This window comes from Nannospalax galili, unplaced genomic scaffold (assembly GCF_000622305.1).
Source record: "Nannospalax galili isolate Female #2095 unplaced genomic scaffold, S.galili_v1.0 scaffold212, whole genome shotgun sequence".
NCBI lineage: Eukaryota > Metazoa > Chordata > Mammalia > Rodentia > Spalacidae > Nannospalax > Nannospalax galili.
The window spans coordinates 883,521-899,538 of record NW_008333884.1 but is presented as its reverse complement, the minus strand read 5'-3'; the positions used below and the strand labels follow the sequence as shown (position 1 = coordinate 899,538).

At 39.9% G+C, this 16,018-nt stretch overlaps 1 protein-coding gene across 1 annotated transcript in view; it reads left to right on the top strand.

The window, feature by feature from the left end:
• Ssh2 (slingshot protein phosphatase 2) overlaps window positions 1-16,018 on the top strand; it is a 297,577-nt gene that overhangs the window by 215,267 nt on the left and 66,292 nt on the right. The window contains exon 4 of the mRNA XM_008828731.1: window positions 8,629-8,693. Within this exon, the coding sequence (XP_008826953.1) occupies window positions 8,629-8,693 (65 nt within the window). The remainder of the gene's footprint in view (window positions 1-8,628; window positions 8,694-16,018) is intronic.

The following is a 16,018-nucleotide window of genomic DNA, read 5'->3' as shown; positions in this document are numbered from 1 at the left end:
TATTACTGTGATAATAGAACTACACAGACAAAAAGCAACTGAGGAGAGAAAATGTTTGTTTTAACTCACAGTTCCAGGTATATTATTGCAAGGAAGTCAAGGCAGAATCAAACTAGTCATATCCATTAGCAGTCAAGAGCAGAGAGAAGCAAATGCATGCATGCTTGCTTGTGCTCAGATTGAGTTCTCTACTTTTAAATGGTTAAGGACCACTCCCCACTGCTACCACCCCTGTCTAGGGAATGGTACCACCCACAATGGGCTGAGTCCTCCCACATCAATTAATTTTATTTATTTATTTTTCATTTTATGCGTCTGTGTGTATTGCCTACATGTAGGTAAGTGCACCCATGTTGTACAAAGCCCTTGGAGGTCAGAAGAGGCTGTCGGATCCCCTGGGACTGGAATTACAGTCAGTTGTTAGCTGCCATGTGGGTGCTGGGATTCAAACCCAGGTCTTCTGCAAGAACAACCAGTGTTCTTAACTGTTGAGCCATATCGCTAGCTCCTCTCCCAAGTCAATTAACTTAAGACAGTCTCCTTACAGATACACAGGGGAACCCAGTGCAGACACTCCCTCATTGAGGCTCTCTTCCCCAGTGATTCTAGGTTGTATTGAATTGACAATTAGGAGAAGACTTTTTTTTTGGTTTTTGGTTTTTTGGTCTTTTGAGACAGGGTCTCCCTGTAGTCCCAGCTGGTCTGGAAAACACTCACTATGTAAACCAGGCTGGCCTTGATCTCACAGAGATTCCCCTGCCTCTGCCTCACAAATGCTAAGATTAAAGGCATGCGCAGCCAAGTGCGGCTCAAATTGACAATTAAAGCTAACCATCACACACATCTTAATTCCTTCCTCAAATACCTTGACCTTTAGTTCTAAAATACTTTTAATCCAATTTTTCCAACATTTTTTTTTTCCCTCTAGGTGTTTGGTTTGGTTTGGTTTGGTTTGATTTGGTTTGGTTTGGTTTTAGCAGTTGTTGCAGTTCAATACAGGGTCTCTGGGCATGTTAGACAAGCACTTTACCCTAGAGGAACACCCCCAAACCATAACATTTTTAGTTATTAATTTTGAGTTTCTTTGAGACAAAGTCTCATGTAACCCAGGCTGGTGTCAAACTTGCTATACAGCCAAGGAACTGATCCTTCTGCTTCTACTTCTCAAGTGGTAGGACTACAGGTATGAGATGCCATGCATGGTCAACAGTTCTTTCATAATGAAAGTGTTATATCGAACTACAATCACTTTTCAACTACTTTCTAGCACTTACTGGAATGAATTATACACATAGTATTAGATCACAGAGCCTCTAGTTGCTGTTTTCCTCTCTCCTAGTAGTCTGACCACACCCCTACATGGAGTCTTTCTTCTTAGAGTTGGTAAGAAAGTATGTCATGACCTTGTAGCTCTTACAGAGCTGAGTTCTCTCCCTCCCTCTTGTAGCTACAAGCAAAGCTAAGTCTTCTCCTTATGTCCCAGACCCAAGATGGCCTTGAGTCATACTACACTTTTATCAGTGCCTTCCTGACTTCTAGCATGTAGGCTAGGTCACATGATATGGAACCAACTCCCCCTCATCCCTGAAAAATAAGAAAACTGTAAGATTCAAAAAAAGTGCCTTTGTTCTTTGGAATTAAAGGCTCTCTCCCCCTTTAAGACTCCATCATGCTGCTGATGACATAAGGCTATAACTCTTCTAATGTTCTGGATACTAGAAGGCATTGCAGGCCCTTCCTCCTGAGACCCTTTTACACTACATCTGATGGCTGTATCTCCTAATAAAGGTCTTCTTTGGACCTGAATTGCTTTCTCCAGGCCTTGGTGCTATAACTTTCCTAATGAAGCTTCTCTGAAGGGTGTTTTCATCTCAGCTTCCCTTCTGTGACCCATATTGTCTTCTATAACACAGAGTAGGTGTCTAGTAAATTTTCGTTGGAATAATAGTGGAAAGATACAAAAATACTCTTTAAAAAAGGATTTTTTCTAACCAGGCATGGTGGCACATGCCTTTAATCCCAGCACTTGGGAGGCAGAAGCAGAGGCAGGCAGATCTCTGTGAGTTCAGGACCAGCCTGGTCTACATAGGGAGTTCCAGGCCAGCCAGGGCTACAGGGAGATCTTGTCTCCAAAAGACCAAAAAAGAGAAGTGGGGGCACATTTTTCTTTGTTTTATTTTTGAGGCAGGATGGCCTAAAACTCCGTATGTAGTTGAGAAGCTCCTTGAATTTCTGCTCCTCCTGCTTCCACCTCCTCAGTGCTGGGATTACAGATGTGTACCTGTACATTAAAATATATATTCTTAGGGGCTGGAGAGATGGCTCAGTGGTTAAGAACACTGGTTGTTCTTATAGAAGATCCAGGTTCAAGTCCCAGCACCCACATGGCAGCTAACAACTGTCTGTAACTCCAGTTCCAGGGGATCTGATACTCTCTTCTGACCTCTGTGGGCATTGCATGGCAGGGGTGCATTTACATATATGCAGGCAATATATATATATTCTTGGGCTGGTTATGATGGTGCACATTTGTAATCCCTGGGCCCCAAAAAAGTAAAATAACCTGGCCTTGAATATCAGATTCTGGGCTGTACATGTTGGAGCACACCTTTAATTCCAGCACCTAGGAGGAAGAGGCAGGTGGATCCTTGACTTAGAGGCCAGCCTGATCTGCAAAGCAAATTCTAGGCCAGCCAGGCCTACACAGTGAGACCCTATCTCAAAACAAAACAACAGCAACAAAAAATAAGGGTTGTTTCTTGAATGTATATACAACAAAAGACTAGAATTTAACCCAAAGGGCTTTGCTAGGCTAGAAAGCCATCAAATAATTGTTCATCTAGTAACAAGTATAAAAATCTGGTTTTGGAATAGCCACTCATGATAATAGATACATTATATTTCCTTATATTGGATTTCTAGAAAGTCAAATTCACCCGTAGTGGTGAAGTTAAAAAAAGGCAGTCAGGAGCCGAAAAGATGGCTCAGTGGTTAAGAATGCTTACTGCTCTTGCATTAGATCTGGGTTCAGTTCCCAGCACCCACATGGTGGCTCTCAATTGCCTATAAACTCCAGTTCCCAGAAGATCTGATGCCCTCTTCTGGCCTCTGTGGACACCTAAATGCATATGATACACAATAGCTCACATTTTTAAAAATCTTTCCCCCCCCCCTTTGGTCTTTTTGAGACAGGGTCTCCCTGTAGCCCCAGCTGGCCTGGAACTCACTATGTAGACCAGGCTGGCCTTGAGCTCACAGAGATCCACCTGCCTCTGCCTCCTAAGTGCTGGGACTAAAGGCATGTGCCACCACGCCCGGCAAAAATCTTTTTTTTTTTTTTTAAGGAAAAAAAAAGGCCAGTCATAAAAATCTGAGGAAGGTCCCTCAGTATAGGGCACTCACAGTTCAGGAAGATAATCAGTCCACTTCTTTCCTTCTGTCAGCAAGCCTGTTTGTGCCATTTGGAAGGGAAAATAGAAGTCAACCTGAGGACAAAAGTCTTGATCAATACTATACCAAGAAGTGGTTGCTGTTGTCATAAATGTATCACTTTGTTGACTTGTGACCTCCAGGAATATAAGAAATTATGAGGAATGGAACTTGAATATATAGACCAAAGGTAAAACTTAGAAATACTGGATCTCGTTGAGTTGGTATTTGAGTTTAGCTATAATCAAAATAATCTCAGCTGCCCTACTTCTTGTTTGAGCTTTCATCTTGTTACAAATGTAGCAATTCACAATTATAACCAGTTTCCTTAGGCAATATTATCCAACTACCGGAATTCTCTGGCAGTGGTTTTGGGTTTTTTTGTTTGTTTGTTTTCTTTTTAAGTAAGAGAAGGAAAACTTGACAATTAGCTTAGGTATACTTTCTAAGCCCTTCCTCCTCAGTATTCTCCATTGGAGATGAGGGGAGGGAGTGCCTCCCCCCCAAAAAACATGAATGCTCAAAGGAAACAGGCCCAGCTAAGTTTTGTATTTCTACGTGTGGATATTTGTGACAGCAAAAAGAAGACAGATTATTGTTTTAAATTCAACTCATTTGACTAAGATGTTGGATAAATTGCCCTGTGGCACATGATAGTAAGTGGGGTCAGTAGCTTTAAAGCTCCTGGCTTTGATTGACATCTTGTTTAGTCTCCCACACACAGCTGTCATCCATATTGCTACTTGTTCAGTTAGCTAAAAAGGCAAAGCGATTTGACAGAAACTGAATGGAATTGATTTGTGATTCAGAAGAGAACAAATGAGGCAATTTACCCAGAAACACAACATCTTCATATAAACTGCTGTGGCTAAGCTCAGCATGGGGCAGAAGAGAGAGCACGTCAGTGGCTTATCATGTCTGATGGTATGTTCTGTGTGTTTCTTTGCTGGCTAGAGTTTTAATCTGGGCATTTAAAATATCTAAACACTGTTTTGCAATCTAAAAAATAATATTATTAGTGACTGTCTGTCAATACTATCAGTGAAATGCCTGAGAAGAATACAGGAGGAGCCTTAATGCTACAGTTATATTACAGTCTCTGTGAATAAAAGTTTCCCAGTAGGAAACATCCAGTTTGCTCATAGCAACACATTTCACAGCTGGAAAACCTCAGCTTCCATATATGCAGTTCATATAGGAAGCCCTATAGTAGAAGTAAGGCTCCTGGTTTTTGCCTGAACTTCAAATGAGCCAACTAGATCTTCTAGTCACTAATGCCTTGAGAGGCTAGTGCCTTCGATTCAGGGTTCCCAGGTTTCAGAAGTTCTACATCCTGAAAATCCTTTCCAAGGCTTTTCATAAGACAGGAACCATGCGGGGGGGGCGGTTAGATTTGGGTTTTGTTTTTTGTTTGTTTAATTTATTTTCATTTTGTGTTTATGTGAAAAGGATTCCCTGGAAATGGGTTTGGTTACAGACAGTTAGCCACCATGTGGGTGCTGGAACCAAACCCAGGTCTTCTACAAGCATAGCAAGTGCTCTTAGCCACTAAGCCATCGCTCCAGCTCATTTTTTTGGTTTTTAAGTTTTTGTTATCTTGTTTAGTGGTGCTAAGGGTGGAACCCAGGGGCCTTGTCTAGCGCTGTGCATGTGTGTGTGTGTGTGTGTGTGTGTGTGTGTGTGTGAGAGAGAGAGAGAGAGAGAGAGAGAGAGAGAGAGAGAGACTGACTTATTCTATAACTCAGGCTGGTCTGGAATTCACAAATTCATGTCAATCCTCCTGCCTCAGCCTCCTTAATATTGAGATTGCAGCTATGAGCCACCACACCTGTTGTATACTTGGAAATTTGGGGGGGGGGGGCCAGGGTGTGTTGTTTGTTTGTTTTCAGGCAGGATTTCCTCCCAGGCTGACTTCATACTATGTAGACAAGGCTAGCCTTGAATTCCTTATCCTTCTACCTCCACCACTAAAGTATTAGGATTACAGGCTATTATGACTACTACTGTATGAATTTATTTATGTACAAGTTTCATGTGCACATATGTTTTCATTTCTCTTGGGTTTATACCTGGGAGCCCATTCTGCTACTTCAGTGTGAGACTTAGATTGTTTCTCTGGGTTTGAAATACAGTAGAATGACTCGGGCCAAATGTAATTACTTCTTTTAAACCTTGAGAGTTGAAGGACTCTTATGGTGGAATTGGTCAGAAGTTAGAAATGACTATTCTTTGAAACAAAGGAAGAAAGATTTTCAGACTTGTCAACCTTTTAAACAAACACCTATTTGCATTTTTCTTTGTGCCTCTCTCCACTTCTTACAAATATAATGTCATAATTAATAGCTATGAATTTAACACAAAGGAAATCATTTTTTTCAAGGCTAATATGAGAACAGGCTATATTGGCATCCATGATTATGTGACTGTATCAATCATCTTAAGACTCTTTAAAAAAAAAAAAGTACCCCAAGTGGCAGAAATGAAGGCTTGGGTTCTTAGAGTGTAATCATTTGTGACAGTGTATTATCTAATGCTCTCCAGTTAGCCAAAGCCTTGGAAACTGGTAATCTTTTTCAAAAAGTAGAATATCTTCAATTTGTTCTTTGACAATTAAAAAAAAATTATTTTATATATATGAGTATATTGCCTGCATGTGTGTAAATGCACCATATGTGTGCAATGCCCAAAGAGGTCAAAAGAAGTCATTGAATCCTCTGGAACTCAAGTTATGGGTAGTTGTTAGCTGCCATATGGGTACAGGGAACCAAACCTAGGTCCTCTGCAAGAGCAGCCAGTGCTCTTAACTACTGAGCCATCTCCACAGCCCCCTATTCTTTGACAACTTCATACGTGTAAACAATTCATTTGATAATATGCACCTCTCCCAGATACCCTCCAACATGTCCCCCTCTCCCTTTCATGTTCTCTCTTCTCTGTGTGTCTGTGTGTCTCTCTGTGTGTGTGTGTGTGTGTGTGTGTACACGTGCACGCGCGCATGTGTCAATAACCCACTGAGTCCAATTAATGCGGCCTGTTGGAATGTTAACTGATCTTGTTGATTTGATCTTATACGAGTAATCATAGCTACAAGTGAGTTCATGGATACAATGGGCATATCACATCCCAAAGACAGCATTTCACAGCACTCCCCCATCCTCTGGTTCTTATGTTCTTTCTACCCCTCTTCTGAGATTTTTTCCTGAGCTTTTGGAGGGTGTTGATATAGATGTCCCATTTAGTGCTGAGTACTCACTAAACACTTACTCTCAGCACTTTGACTAATTATAAGTCTCTGAATTAACTGCTGGCCACAGCAGAGAGAAGATTGAGGGCAAGGTTGAGGGTAGCACTAGTCTATGGATATAGTCATAAATAAGAATGCAGTTTGACATGTTGTTCAGCAAAACAACAGTATAAGTCCCTCCCTAGGGCCAGTGACCTCCTGAGCCATGGACTTTTGACCATGTTTACAGTACCAGGCCTAAATTCCTTCCCATGAAGCAGGCCTCAAATCTAGTCTAAAAGCAGTTGGTTACCCCCATAACCTTTATGCCCCTAATACACCAATGAGTACATCTTTCCTGGCGGGTTGTTATTGTAGCATTCAGGGTTGGCTGCATGTCTTTCCACCCCCGTGGCGTACATAGCATCTTCCAGCACTGTGAAAGCTAGTCATCAGGTACAGTTGTCAGGACAGTTCCAGCTTGATTTCTTTGTGCCTGGAACCAAAGTATGTTGTATCTTCAGCAATAAGCCTTATCATCTACTTCTAGTGGGCAACCAAGAGAAAAGGCAACAGTGTTTGTTGTTTTGAGGGCCCTCCAGGGCTTCCCTGACCAATAACTCATAGGGAGGTATCCCATTGCTGGTACTGAGATTCTCATTTAATAACCCGTGTTTTCTGAGGGACTCATTATCCACCCATGTAGGGCATCTGTGTTCAAACTTCTGCTTTTTAAAAATTAATTTACAAAGTAGTAGGTTTCCATAGGAGTTTTTCATACATTATTAGTATCTTAAATCTTAATATAATTTTCAACTTCATTTTATAAAATATGTAAGAATAAGTGAGGAATCAAATAATAGTTGGCCATGTTAAAGCACATGATAAATTCAGGAGAATCATTAGCTATCTCTAATATGTTCTGTTTAATAGAACTCTCATCTTTATACCAGCCACTAATGTAGAAATCATTTTAAACTGCTGACAGTAAGCAGTTTCTTAGGTTAAATTACAGAAATAGAAATTATAAATACAGGCCGGGCGTGGTGGAGCACGCCTGTATTCCCAGCACTTGGGAGGCAGAGGCAGGCAGATCTCTGTGAGTTCAAGGCCAGCCTGGTCTACATTAGTGAGTTCCAGGACAGCTGGGGCTTATAGGGAGACCCTGCTTCAAAAAGACAAAAAAAAAAAAAAAAGAAAAAAGAAATTATAAATACCATTTACAACTTAGGGATAATTCTTCAGACACTTCTTTTGCTATCCTTAATGAGGCCTTTGCCAAACAGACTCATGAACAGATCACTCATCCACTTCTACCATTGTGTAGATTGAGATGGATCTTAAGTACACCTTCCCTAGGATAGACACAAATTTTAACATAATATAAACTAAAAGAGAATATGTTAAAATGCAGTCTACTAATCTCTTCTATTTGAGAAGTAAAGCCAATTGTCTTATTTGATTTCTGTGTCTTAATAATCTTTCAGGGGGTTGGAAAGATGGCTCAGAATTTAAGAGCGCATACGGCTCCTGTAGAGATTTCAATTTCCATTCTCAGCACACACTTCAGGCAGCTTACAACCACCTATGGCTCTAGCTCCAGGGGATCCAGTACTCTCTCTGTCCTCTGCAACCACTCACATATACAAACACACACACACACACACACACACACACACACACACACTACACAAAATACACATAATTAAAAATAAAAATAGAATCTTTTTTTTTTTTTGGTCTTTTTGAGACAGGGTCTCCCTGTAGCCCCAGCTGGCCTAGAACTCACTCTGTAGACCAAGCTGGCCTTGAACTCACAGAGATCCTCCTGCCTCTGCCTCCCAAGAGCTGGGATTAAAGGCATGCGCCTCCACACCCGGCCCAACATAACTTTCCTTCACATGTCACTAAGATAGAAGGAATTCTCTGTTGATGTTAGAATGGGGACTAATTCTTTGCTTTGTAAATTCCACCAGGCGATCTCCAACAGCATCTTCAAGCAATGTTCATATTACTTCGTCCAGAAGACAACATCAGACTGGTAAGTTAGTGGCATCATTATAATTCTCTTTCTCAAAAGACTGTCTAAAATACCCAACTTTGAAGTCATTTTGTATTGGTGCACAGTGTTAAGAACTGTGTAGAATAAGAAAGAATGGCTTGTCCCTACCATCCATCTGAGAATTTAATCATGGTATAAGCTAATGTGGAGTTGTTGATCAGAGCTGATTTGAAAGTTATTGCACATAATAACAGTTTAAATTCAGAAAAAGAAAAAAAAATGGGAATTTGACCTGATTGAGAAAGTTTTTATGTTATGACAGTGGGACTTTAGCAAATCTTAAAAGATGATGAGATTAACAGAAGGTTTAAAAAAAAAAAAAACATTCTAGATGATGACATAACTGAAGCAAAAACACATGTGGGACAAGGTATGAGTGACATGACCAGGAACTGCTGCTGACCACAGAGTCAGGAGACTGGCTTAGGTTCTTCCCTATACCCCTTGCCCTTTTACTCATTTTCTGACCCCTCTCACAGTTGACAGGATCAAGTGGGCATGAAGACATCTTAGAAGTGTGCTGGTGGTCATGGTGGTGCATGCCTTTAACCCCAGCACCCAGGAGGCAGGGCAGGTGGATCTCCAAGGTCCAGGCCTGCCAGGACTCCATAGTGAGACTCTGTCTCGACCCTGCCCCCCAAAAAAGCATGAAATGCTTTTGTAAGAATAAGGCAGGCAAATAAGGATTTATGCTGTAAACTAAAGATCTCAAACTGAAAACTCACAGGACCAGAGATATGTACCGATTAGACTACACAGTGGTTTGTTGTTGTTGTTGTTGTTGTTGTTTAATGTTATCCCAAATTTTAAAGTTGGATTACATATATAAAAGTCCAAGACTAAGCTTTCTAGCAGTGCCAAGATTTATATCCTCACATGGCAAAATATAGCTAGATGTATCAATTCTACTAGATTCCTAGTTTGCCAAAATCTTTACATACCTGTTGTCTCCTGGACACTTAAAGTCATGTGTCATCATTCTTACATGGTTACTTTTCTTCTTCTGATAAAAATGGTAAAGCAAAAATGGGATGACTTCCTAACATGGTAGTATATACCTATAATCCCAGATCTCGGGGGCTGAGGCAAGAGTATTGCTACAAGTTCAAGGGCAGATTAGTCTATATAGAGCATAACAGGCCAGCCGGGGCTATGTAGCAAGACCCTATGCGAACAAAAATAGGATGAGCATGAATTTCTGCCCGTTTAGTATTCATGTCACTTACTTCATGTTAGGTTTGCATGGCTAGCACTTTTACCTGCTGAACATCTCACTGGCCCTGTCTACATTTTTTGTATTCTTGTTTCTCAAACAATTCTTTGACCCCATCAAGTAGGAAGCAGAACGAAGTTTTTATAGTTTTAGTGCTCTAAAGCAGTGATTCAGAGACTTTAGAATACATTAGAATCACCTAGAGTACTTTTTAAAATCACCAGCTACTGGGCTTCACTAGCAGAGTTTGGTTGGTGGGGTGAAAGCAGAGATAATGTGTAATTTTAAAAAATATTTTATTTATTTTTATTTTATGTGTATGCATGTATTGCCTGCATGTAGGTAAGTGCACCCATGTCGTGCAATGCCCATGGAGGACAGAAGAGGCTGTTGTATCCTCTGAAACTGGAGTTACCAGTTGTTAGCTGCCATGTGGGTGTGGTAATTCGAACCCAGGTCAACACCTTAGCTGCGTTTTTTGGGGGGGGGGGAGTTGAGACAGTATCTCATGTGTGCATTACATTTATAAAACTTTAATTCAGAGAATGTAACTCATGCCTCTGAATTAATTCATAGCTAAAATGACAAGCCATTTTATAGTTGTTTTGAATTATTACAAAAAATCATTATGTTTCAGATTATTGAATGAGTCATCCTCAAGAAAATGAGTGAGTGCATTGTGTGACTTTGGACAAATTAGCACTTTTTAACTAAAAGGGGTATTTGTAGACTCAGAGCGAAGCCTTTTGTGTTAAATTTGGAATGCTAAAACTATCTTGGGATTTGTACATAAGGTTAAAAGTTTGATAGCTAAATGAAAGTACTGCCTTTTTTTTCCTTTTCTTTCTCCACCCCCCCATAACCCAACAAAGCCCAAAGTTGTTTTTAAGCATGAAAAAGGATAAAACAAAATTGTTGCCCCCCAGGGGAGCTCTGCCTTCTAAACACGGGTATAAAGCATTAACTTTAGTACCTAGGAAAATTCTTGGGGCTGGAGTGATGCTTCAGTGGTTAAGAGCACTGGCTGTTCTTACAGAAGACCCAGATTCAAATCCCAGCACCCACATTGCAGCTAACAGCTATCTGTAACTCCACATAGAATAAAAATAATAAAATTTTTTAAAAGAAAATTCTAGCTGGTAAAATAAGTGGTTTTATAGTGCTCTTCCAGATTATCAAAGGCCCATTTAATTTTTAAAAACAGAATGAGAAATCGATAATTTTCATAATAGTACCTTAAATAATGTTCTTAACAAAGGCTGAGAACTTGGCAAAATAATTTAAGAAAATGAGTTTCTTGGTTTTAGTTGTCATACATTAATTTTTCAACAATAAAAATAAAAAATAAAATTAGCTTTTTTCTAAGTATATTATATAATGTTTTGTTTTATAAATAATTTAAAAAGGAATGAAGATGAAATCACCATATCCCACACTCTGAGAATACCATTCTTGGTGATTTGAATAAGCATCCTTCCATTCTTTAATTGGGTGTTTGCAGAGGGGGAAGGGGAGGGGGGAGTGAGCCTGTGAACACATTCCTGCTTAATTTTGTTTATTTGAAGTGAGATACTTGTTTTTTAACCTGCTTTCCTCATAGTTTATCATGGATATCATACCACATCAGTAAATTAATCATGGGTTTGGGGAGACGTATTAACTGTGCTGGGGATCAGACCCTAGGGCCTTTTGTGCTTGCTAGACAAGTATTCTATCTCTGAGCCATATCTCCAGCCTTAATCATGATTTTTAATGACTTTTTATAGATTTTTTTTCCTAAATTTCAGAACTTAATAGACTTTTTTTTCATCCAGACACACCCTCAAACTCTCTTGAAGATGGTGTTCTTTGATTTATTGTCACATCCAAAGTCTATTTTAATCTTAGCTGTTGATTTTACTTTGTTCTTTTGGCTAGAATTTAATATTTACATACTTATGAAACCTTACTTTCTGCTTTTGAAACCTCACTTTTTGATGGTTGGGTGAGCTGCCTGTCTAGACAGTGTGTCTTTATAATGTGGCTTCCTCGAGGATATATACAGCATGCAGAGGCATGGTGTAAGACTCTTGAGGAAAATTAATTAAGAGCAGAGGCGTGGTGTATGCTTTAGGAAGACTGTTTTCTGTTATTAGATGCTACTACTGAGGGAAGCCCTTGTACCGCTAGGATCTGTGAACTGCCTCTGCCTAGGTTAAACATTTAAATTGGACTGAGAGACATGTTAAGGGGCTTCTCTGAATGATCTTCAAAAACATGTTGAGTGCTTATTTTTATTTATATGTGAGTTCTGGAGATTGGGAAACACTGGAAATTATGTTGTTTCCATTACTGAAGTATTATATTCAAACTGCCATTTTGAATTGCACCTCTTTGATTGCCTTGAAAAATTAAATTATTAATTTTCTTTAATCTCCTCACCAGAAGAATATGAGATAGACCTCAAACCAAGAGTGGGGAGGATTGTTTATGCTTTGGGCTCATAAAATTTTGTTTATTCCTTAACACAGAGTTCGAAGCTTGAAAGACACTTTGAAGCCTCAAGTCCCATCTCTGACATTCAGTGTTCCTTATGTTGAATCACACCTCCTGATTAAAGTCAAGTATGAGATGGCTGGACCCTTGCCGTGAGGTTTGGGTCTTCTGTTATGAATAGATTAAGCAAAAAAGAGCCAAGAGTTTGAAATGCTCTTGATATTAGAAATTAAGTTTTTTGGTTTTTTGTTTTGTTTTTTGTCTTTTTGAGACAGGGTCTCCCTGTAGCCCCAGCTGTCCTAGAACTCACTATGTAGACCAGGCTGGCCTTAAACTCACAGAGATCCCCCTGCCTCTGCCTCCCAAGTCCTGGGATTAAAGGCATGCGCCACCACGCCCAGCCCAGAAATTAAGTTCTCTAAAAAGAAACATTTAATGTTTTTGCACCTAATCTCACTTAATAAAAACATCTTGGTGCCCACTTCTTATTGGGCCAGATAGTGTGTATTATAGCAATATTTATGGAGATTTTTTTCCTCTTTTTTAAAAAAATTTTTTAATGTATATGAGTATATTGCCTGCATGTATGTAAGTGCACCATGTTGTACATTGCCCATAGAGGTCAGAAGAGGGCATCGGATCCCCTGGAACTGGAGTTATGGACAGTTGTTAGCTGCCATGTGGGTGCTGGGTATTGAACTCAGGTCCTCTGCAAGATCAACCAGTGCTCTTACCCACTGAGACATCTCTCCAGCCCCATGGAGATGTTTTTCTCTTTCATCAGCTTTCACTTAGCCAGTCAGTTGCCACTAGTTGGTATAGGAACTGTCATCAGAAGTAGGGACTAAAGAGATGGCTCAGTCAATAAAGTAGTTGTTGCACAGCAGAAGGACCTGAATTTGATATCCAGGACCCACATAAAAAAAGCCAGATAGGCATGCCTGTAATCCCAGCACTGGAGAGACAAAGACAGGAGTATCCCTTGGGCTTGCTAGCCAGCCAGTCTAGCTGAATTAGTGAGCTCAAGCAAGATTCAGTGAGAGATCCTGAAAATAAAGCAGAGACTAATGGTCAACACAGTATTCACACACACACACACACACACACACACACACACACACACCACAAATAAATAAATAAAATATAAAAAGTGTTTTTTAATTTGTCAGAATTACAGTTCAGTTATTCCCATGCCATTTATTTTTGAACCTTGACAGACATTCTCAGAGCCTTGACAGGATAAAAGAGCTTCTAACACATTTTAGAAATTGTGCAGTTAGTTTAAAACTTACTAAGGCATGCCCAAGTTCAAACATGTAGTAATATCTTAGATCTTGTTTATAAGAACTTCAGGGAATGGGGGTGTAGTAGCTCATTTGGTAGAGTTCTTACCTAATAAGTATGAGGCCCTGGGTTTTATTCCAGTACCACATAAACCAGGTGTGTAGCACTTGCCTGTAATCTAGCACTCAGAAGGTAGAGGTAGGAGGATCAGAAATTTGGGGTGATCCTCCTGGGTTACATGGCAAGCCTGTCACATCATGGGTTACATAAAACTGTCTCAAAAAATAAAATAACAAAAAGTGAGCTGGTAAGATGGCCCAGTTTCCAATCCTGACAATGTGGATTTGATCCTGAATTTGACGCACATGGTGGAAGGAAAGACCCAACTTCCACAGATTGTCCTCTGACCTCCACATGTACACCATCACATGCACCCAATTTTTTTTTAAGTTCTGGTTTACTTACACCAGGTTGTCTCGTTAATTTAACATGTATGTTTTAGGGTGGTTCTATGATAAGAAAGGCCAGAGCTGCCTCCCAGTTCTCCAATGTGAGTTTACTACCATCCATAGCTTTGTTTAAATGTTCTTCCTCAGTCCCAGTTGACTAAGTCTAGACTGTAGTTCATTTAAATGTTAGTTCCTCTTAGCATCTCATAAGTGAATTTGATTCTTTAGAATATTTTATTATTTTTATTCTTTGTGTATGAGTGTATTGCCTGCATGTGTGTAAGTGCACCCACATCATGCAGTGCCTGCGGAGGTCAGATCTCCTGGAACAGTTGTTAGCTACCATGTGGGTGCTAGAAATTGAACCCAAGTCCTCTGCAAGAGCAGTCAGTGCTCTTAACTGCTGAGCCATCTCTCCAGCCCTGATTTTTAAACTCTGTTCTTCATGGGACATAAAGTGAGCAGTATAACTTTTGCAATTGGCATCAAAATGATGACTATTACATTCCTATTGTGTCAGTTATTACAAACAAGCTTTAATGTAGCCGCTTTTGCTGTTTTTACTTCTGTTTCCTTAGAGTATCTGAACAAAGACAGAAGGGTAGGGCTGTAACTTAATTGGTACAATGTTTGCCCAGCATCCATAAAGCCCTGAGTTCCATCTTCAGCACTGCATAAGGTCCGTGTGATGATCCACATCTGTAATCCTAGCCCTCCAGAGGTGGAGGCAGAAGGATTAGGAGTTCAAGGTCATCTTTTTTTTTTTTTCTTTTTTTTTTCTTAATCTTTTTGAAACAGGGTCTCCCTGTAGCCCCAGCTGGCCTGGAACTCAAAAGAGATTCGCCTGCCTCTGCCTCCACACCCCCTGAGAGTTCAAGGACATCTTAGAAGCCAGTCTGGGCTACATGAGATGTCTTTATTTAATTTAATTTAATTATTTCATTTATATACTTGTTTGAGAGTTTTGGGGACAGCAAAAATAGAGTGTACATCCATGAGGGCAAATATTATATCTCTGTCTTCCACCATTGATTCTCCAGCACTTGCACTGTCATTGTCTATGTAGTATATGAATAGCAAATTATTTCAAATGAGTGTTTCTTAGAAGTCATTTTACTTTGTTTTTAAGGTTTATTCAATATCTTTTTCAACTTATGAAAATTTCCAAACAATCAAAGTAGAAAATATATCCTGGTGAATTATTACTCAGCTTCCATAGGCATCACCATCTTCCCTGATTTTTTCCATTTATTCCCCTCCTTTCTCTTTTCATTAGAATATTTTTAAATCATTTATTTTTATTTTACGTATATGAGTGTATTGCATGTATGTAAGTGCACCCAGGTTGTACATTGCCCACAGACGTCAGAAGAGGGTGTCAGATCCCCTGGAACTGGAGTTATGTACAGTTGTCAGTCACCATGTTGGTGCTAGGAATCGAACTCGGGTTCTCTGCAAAAGCAGCCAGTGCCTTTAACCACTGAGCCATCTCTCCAGCACGCATTAGAATTTTTTAAAATATTTTACTTATTTTTATTTTATGTGTATGAGTGTATTGCCTGCATGTGAGTGCACCTGTGTTGTGCAGTGCCTCGGAGGTCAGAACAGGGCTTTGGATTCCCCTGGAACTGGAGTTAAGGACAGTTCGTAGCCACCGTGTGGGTGCTGGGAATTGAACCTGGGTCCTCTGCAAGAGCAGTCAGTGCTCTTAACTGCTGAGCCATCTCTCCAACCCCAGAATATTTTAAAATAAAACCCAGACACATACCATTTCACTTCAGATGCTTACATAAACACATAGTAGCCATAGTGCTCTTCCTATGATAGCAGGTAAACCTTAATTTCATATAACATCCTTGTCTATATTCAAGACCCTTTTTTTT